This window comes from Euphorbia lathyris, chromosome 1 (assembly GCF_963576675.1).
Source record: "Euphorbia lathyris chromosome 1, ddEupLath1.1, whole genome shotgun sequence".
NCBI lineage: Eukaryota > Viridiplantae > Streptophyta > Magnoliopsida > Malpighiales > Euphorbiaceae > Euphorbia > Euphorbia lathyris.
In genome coordinates this window covers 99,212,747-99,220,228 of record NC_088910.1, presented here as the reverse complement: position 1 = coordinate 99,220,228, position 7,482 = coordinate 99,212,747, and the positions used below count along the sequence as shown (strand labels likewise).

The window sequence follows — 7,482 nt, the reverse complement described above, 5'->3', positions numbered from 1 at the left end:
TTTCTCCTAGCTATAAATTTAGAGGTATTTTTGCACCTTATCCTATTACAAAATAAAAAATTTGTTACACAAATTAATAAAAAAAAAATCTATATAAAAAAAAATTTAATTGAACGCAACAAAACTTTGTTCTTCTAGTAATTATGTTGTAGAAATATAAATTATGTTAAAAAAAAAAACATATTTTATGGAAATAAAAATGATAATTTTGTCAATAACAAATAACTACAAACAGCTGTTTATGAAAAGCTCCAAATATGAGTTTTTCGTGAAAAACTTCAAAACGCTGCGGTTATAACCAGATGCTATATTTCCTGCGGTTTGTAGTGAAACGATAAACGCTCTTCCGAAAAGCTGAAACAAACACCCACCCAATCCTTAAAATTGGTTTACAATGTAAAAGATTTTGGTCAAAGAAGTCCAAAACTAGCACACCTCAACAAATCAAAATATAATTATTTGACATTTTAACACGTATTTATTTAATTATTTAATTATTTATTTTTGAATTAAAGGATTAATAATATTAAGATAAAATTAATAATATTGAGAAAATAATCTAAATTTGACACAATTGAGTTATATTTGGATTAATTTGATTTAATTTGTTAAATATTAATTCGTATTTACTTTGAGACACATTCACCTTTCACTTGCAAAGTGCAACCACTTTAACCCATTATTATTAACCTTCTTTTAAAAAAAAAATGAATATAAATAAAGTTTGTTTTACATAACAATTTCTCTAATTTAAAAGTTAAAAAAAAAAAACGTTATGTATCTTGTGTAATTTACAGTTGAAGAATGTATGAGTTAATTTTCCAATGAAACAATAGGTATAATTTAGTTAATTTACAAAATTTTGTATTTTGAATAATTTATAAAGTTATTTTTTTTAATGATGCCAAATAGCTCCATTTTGGAATAAATAACCATGATAATAATTTTTTATAGAATAGCTGAATTTGAATTTGTAAATTGTACAAAGTATAAAACCCATATTTACAAACTTTTAAATCATATAGATTTTCTTTATAATCAAACTACATGATTACGCGAGATCTCGGAAAAGTTAAATGTGTGAAGGATGTGGACCAGAAAGTCCTAGTTGGAGATAAGGATATCAAGGAACGATGGAGGTCCTATTTTGATGACTTATTTAATGGAGATCGCCAACAAGATGTTGGAGATATAAGTATCCATCACGATATGATAAATCATGAATGCCTGCGGAGAATTCAAAAGGGTGAAGTCAAAATGGCATTAAGTAAGATGAAGTTGAAGAAAGCAGTAGGACCTAATGGCATCCCTATTGAGATTTGGAGATGTTTGGGAGAAAGAGGAATCGAATGGTTGACGACGTTCTTCAACAAAATTTGGAGAAACAATAAGATGCCATCAGAATGGAGGAAAAGTACCTTAATCCCTTTGTATAAGAACAAAGGCGATGTCCAAGATTGTGCCAACTATCGGGGAATCAAATTAATGAGTCACACTATGAAACTTTGGGAGCGAGTGATTGAACAAAGGCTAAGGAGGACGGTGAAGATCTCGGAAAACCAGTTTGGCTTTATGCCGGGAAGATCAACTATGGAAGCCATCCATCTAATGAGACAATTAATGGAGCACTATCGAAATAAGAAGAAAGACTTGCATATGGTTTTCATTGACTTGGAGAAAGCATATGATAAGGTACCAAGGGAAGTACTTTGGTGGGCCTTGATAAGGAAAGGCATTTCGCGGAAATATATTGACATCATAAAGGACATGTATAAGGGAGTATGCACGAGTGTACGTACTAGTGTTGGGAAGACTGAAGAGTTTCCTATTACGATTGGAGTGCATCAAGGTTCCGCACTAAGCCCATTTCTTTTTTCCATCGTTATGGATGAACTAACAAGTTCACTTCAAGATGGTATACCATGGTGCATGTTGTTTGCAGATGATATTGTGTTGGTTGATGAGACGAAAGAAGGAGTGGAGATGAAGTTGGAACTATGGAGGCAAACTCTAGAATCTAGAGGCTTTAAGTTGAGTCGAAGTAAGACAGAATATTTGGAGTGTAAGTTTAGCGGCCGTAGGAGTAGGGAGGCAGGGACAATCACCCTAGATGGGAGAGTTGTTCAGGCCTCGGATTGCTTCCGGTATTTAGGATCTATTATCCAAACGGATGGAGAAGTAGATGGAGATGTTGCTCATAGGATTAAAGCTGGTTGGTCGAAGTGGAAGAGTGCTACGGGTTTCCTTTGTGATCCCGGCATGCCTAATAGATTGAAGGGAAAATTCTACCGGACGGCAATTAGACCAGCATTGTTATATGGTACGGAGTGTTGGGCAGTGAAACACTGCCACATCCATAAGATGTCGGTGGCGGAGATGCGTATGTTGAGATGGATGTGTGGTCACACGAGAAATGACCGGATGCGTAATGAAATAATTAGGACAAAAGTAGGGGTCACATCTATTGAGAATAAAATGAGAGAAAACCGACTAAGGTGGTTTGGCCATGTGAGACGTAGAGCGCTTGATGCGCCGGTTAGGAGAACCGAAGAGTGGCAAAGGGATGTAGTGGTGAGGGGTAAGGGAAGACCTAAGCAAACTTGGAGGAGGGTGATCGAGAGTGATATGAGTTTATTGGGAATTGAGGAAAATATGGTAGTGGATAGGACGGAGTGGAGGGAGCGAATCTGTGTCGCTGACACGACTTGATTTTCACGGTTTTATATGATGGTTCATGTTAGCCGACCCCGAATCATTTCGGGACTAAGGCTTTGTTGTTGTTGTTGTCTCTTCGTAAAATTCATTTGTTATTTTAATCCCTCCTTTTAAAATTCATTTGTTATGCATATCTTCCAAGTTCATTTGTTTCTTTTAAAATTCATTTGTTATTTTAATCCCTCCTTTTAAAATTCATTTGTTATGCATATCACAAATCTTCCAAGTTCAGGGGTTATTTATGTATTAGGCTTTCTATTAATATTCAGTTTTCAATTGGTACAGGAGAAAAATAAAAATTGAAGAGAACATGCAGTAACATGAAATTGATTATTCCTTAAATCTCAATTGATGTCAAAACATGGCCTAGTTTCATTCATCATTTTAATAAGCAAAAAAGTTTATATGCATTATAGTAACAGGCTGGACAACATGGACAAGATCCAAATCCTGGGTTAATGTGTTTGGAAAATTTAATTAGTTCAGAAACACAATCCCGGTTCCAATTGGGAGAGATTACACCTAAAGGGTATCTAACGATCTAACGAGCCTCAAGCCCAACAATTGGCTACAACATACAAAAAAAAAAAAACAATGAAAACAAAGATAATAAACTGTTTACTCGTACAATGTGACATAAACATTGAGGAAACAATGAAAGAGAGAAAGGGAAAAGGAAAAAGACTCAGAAATGTGGAAAGATTTTATATATATACTCCACTGCAGTCAATGGCCTATCACAGTAGAGTTATAAACTCTGTAAATTATACACAGATCATCCTACTTACTGGAGACTCATCTCAATAAGAGAAACACAGAATACATACTAGATTTGAACCCGAAAAGCTTGGCAAATTTCCATGAGAGTTCCTTAGGCTCGCCCATGTTAATCCACCTGAGTCTTTCACTACCTTAAACATTGCCTCAACTTACTCAAAATCTGCAAGGTAATAAGCTCAGACTGATTAGCTATCGGTTCGATAATCTTTCTTATTTTTCGATCCAGCCTGAGTCCAAGAGGCATGGAGATTTAATACCCGCCTGTGGCAAATAGGAAGATCATATTTATGGAAATCATAATGATGATATTCCACCGTGTACGGCATCATTCCAGCCAGCTCGCATTCCTTGCATACATAATAACTGCAAGGAGTCGTAAATATCTTGAACATCGAGTTCTCCAGCTATCGAGAAGTGTGACTGATACCCGAAATGTATCACTCTTGATTAGAGTGTCTTCCACCGGACACCATATCAAGTGGACCACAACAATCAGCATTGTCTTGCTGATACTCGTATGATGTGCAAGAACCATCTTCAATATCGATATCATTCTCACTGTTTTTGAAAAGTTTATCACCGCTATAATCAACCCTGGAGATACCTCCATTCGCCATTGAAATATCATCGATATCTCCCTCATACTCCTCATCAGTTTCAGCTCTCCTAACATCATAATCAGCACTATCTTTTATAGCGCCAATTTCATCCTCATCCTCAGTCTGTTCATTGCAATCCTCTACAAGGTCGTCCTGATAATAAGCAGGAGCATCTTGTTCATTAGGAGATTCCACTGTATAACCGACATCTCCCTCTCCCATTCCAGAATCACTTCTCTGCCACTCATCATTATCACTGTCAATGTTTAGTGGGTCAAACCTATTCTGCACAGAACGTACCCGAAGCATGAAGACATTGAAATAATAGCTGACCAACTCACTACTTTTTCGTGAAGGGAATGCCACTGACAGATGTTCCCAGAAGTTCTTGCCTAACGTTACAGGATTTGATAGGACCACATCATGGAAGATTTGCTCTTCCACTTCAGTCCATTTTCCTGCAACCTCTTCTCCCATATCATTAAAACCGAGCCCCGCAAACGTTTCCTCCCCAAGGTTCTCCCTGAGTTTCTCCCTAGCTTCCATGACATGTTGTTTCACACATTCAATAGATCCCTGGTCAAGGCAGCTACAGTTGGTCTTGGTAAGTTCGCTGCAATGAGTAGCAGAAGTTCCTAATTCAGGGAATGGAATAACACAAGTACCCATCAGCCTCTCCTCATAACCAGCATCAACTGCGATATGGAGGCCAGATGATTGTCCAAGAACAACTTGAGAACTAGATGACATATTCTGACCCTCCCACTCTGGAACAAAAGCTTGATGCTCTGGTCCAATAGAAACTGGTTTCTGGAAGGGATAGTCAATAGATGAGAACACATCATCGGGTTGGTGTACAACCCTCGGGTGGTGAACATGATCAAAATACTCAGGAAAAAATGAGAGATGATCTGCCTCATGAATTGCATTGCTGATCCAAAAAAAGGGGGGGAAACTGCTAGAAGCACCAGTTTCAAATTTTTTGAACTCGTTCAAGACTATCTGATCATTTGCAGACCTATCAATACCTTGCAACTCACCAAGACTGTACTCATAATCTTCAAAACAGAAAAGGGAAAAAAAATAACATAAATCACAAGATTAATTATCAGCATTACATAATATGGATCATATCTGATGTAATGATGGAACATATACAAGTGTTGTAATGCTTTACCTTAGTTGCTAACACATGCAAGATCTAAGAAAAGAATTTCACAAACAAAATTGGAAAAATTCAAAACTAAAAGGTTGTGAATAAATTGGACATAATGGTTCAGTACAAGTTTTCTACCTAATAAAGTGAATTACAATCATGTAAACTTAGGTTGTCAAGAAAAATCTGTCAAAAGAGAAAAAACTTGTGCTTCATGGCATCATGATTTAGAAAGACAACTTCCTCAAGTGGGCTTTAAGTCTCTTTTAACTGGAAGAGATCTTAGAAAGTCAAAAACTCATGGTTATGTTAAAAAAAAAAACACATCTGCAGTCAAAAGGCCTTCAAAATACAAAGTGACCGAAATATGCCACTTCAAATCATTCATTACCTGAAACAAATCATTTCAAGCAATATAATTCAAGCATATCCGATAAAATGAGGTAAATTTATAGGAAAATGCAAATGTGCCACATTTCATAATCCAAAAACAACATGATAAGTGATTATGCCAACCATTCATTACCTGGAACCACAGGATTTTGACAATGATCATCAACTGGGACTGGTAGTGCAAGATGGTCAATTTGTTTCGGGTGTCTAAGGTGCTTACAAGAAACCTCGTTAGAAGCATCATCAACAAAAGGTCGTTTGTGAGTCATTTTTTCTATTTTTTCCTGCAATTCATAGATAGTTAGAGACACCAAATTTGCAAGCTACAGAATAAATAAGAGGTTCACATAAAATGGAAAAATAGCGTACAGCTACAAAATTTTAATGTTAAGAAAGATGCATACTGATACATACAGAGAGTGGACAATGTAAACACTCAGTTCAGCCACTAGAATTCCAGCCAGTACAACATATAATCAGCTTCTAAAGCTAACATATGCCACAATAGTTAAATATCTAATATCTAGTATGCATTCCACAAGCATTGTACAAAACTCATTTCACAATGCCAGCACTCCCTTTTAGCTCCATTAATATATTTCAATTACCAACTTAAAAAAAAAAAAAAACATTTCAATTCAGTCAGCCACTTAAACAAGTCTTAGACTTAGTAATGCAGAAGTTGATATATGATCAAATAGACCATCATAAGATGAAAAAACAACCTACAATACAATTCATCACTGCATAATTCAGAAAATTTGAGCTTGAACTTACCTAACTAAACTTCGCTGGAAAACTGCTAAGACACCCAGGACCGATATAACGACGGAATTTGATGATTATACAAATTCAATTGCCAATACTAAAATATCTAGATCCCAAATTCTTTATAATATCTAAATAAAATCGAAACCAAGAATTAGAAGTTACTTCGCGTAGACGAACCGAACAAACGAAAAAATCGACAAAAATGAATTTTCAAAATTTCAAAACAAATTCCCAAAATTACGAGTTCAGATAATTCGACACGGAAACGACTAGAATACACGCTTAGAATCGAAGATCGAAGAAAACCCTACTGAAAGAGATGAATAATTTAAAAAATTCAAAACCCTAACCCTAGAATCGAATCCGGCGTACGGAGTTAAATAAATTTATAATCAATCGATAGAGGAAAGAGACAATAGAAAGAACAAAAGGTTAAATCAAAGAACGGAGACAGAATTGTGAAGAATTTCAGAGAAATGAATGTGGAGATTTAGGATCGCGATATGGGTAAAGTTGGGAAATTTTATAGGAAATTTCGAGGGTGCATTCGGTGATCCGAGTACTCCTGGCCACGAACCGCCGGTCCAGTTTCCAATAATATGAACTTGAACCGAACCATAAAAGACTACTCAAGAACCGGATTTCAGATTTTAATTTAACTAGTGGAAACCCATGCGATTTACTGATTAAAAATTTTTGTTATCATTTTTTAAAAATAATAAATATTTTAGCTAAATTGTATAGTTTAATTAGATCAGAATATTAGTCCATACATATAATAATATTTAATGTTTATTTTAATTTTTTAAATTACTTATTTTAGTTTTAATTAATAAAATTTTACTAATTTTTTTAATTGTGCAAATTATGTTTTTATTTTATATTTAGTATAAATCTGGAATTGAATAATAATATAATAGTATTCTTTTCATAGTATAATATAATTATTCGATGTTATCAAATTTTAATATTTTAAATATGGGAGCGAATTTTTTATAACAATTTATATAATCTAATTTCCAGAAAACATATTTTTAAATTCATCGTTAATTGCAGAACAACATTGAA

General features: G+C 34.8%; 1 protein-coding gene across 1 annotated transcript; it reads right to left on the bottom strand.

Annotated features, from left to right (window-relative positions):
- Positions 1-3,320: 3,320 nt before the first annotated feature.
- Positions 3,321-6,995, bottom strand: LOC136208587 (uncharacterized). The gene is made up of 3 exons (XM_065999628.1): positions 6,421-6,995; positions 5,777-5,927; positions 3,321-5,152 (listed from the first exon to the last, which is right to left on the bottom strand). The coding sequence occupies exons 2-3, from the start codon at positions 5,910-5,912 to the stop codon at positions 3,933-3,935; spliced, it is 1,356 nt and encodes a 451-aa protein (XP_065855700.1). The 5' UTR covers positions 5,913-5,927; positions 6,421-6,995; the 3' UTR covers positions 3,321-3,932.
- Positions 6,996-7,482: the final 487 nt, after the last annotated feature.

Coding starts and splice junctions, on each gene's coding strand:
- LOC136208587 (XM_065999628.1), bottom strand. CDS start 5,912: ATGACTCACAAACGACCTTTTGTTGATGATGCTTCTAACGAGGTTTCT. Junction 5,153..5,776: donor TCAAAATCCTGTGGTTCCAG/GTAATGAATGGT, acceptor TCTGTTTTGAAG/ATTATGAGTACAGTCTTGGT.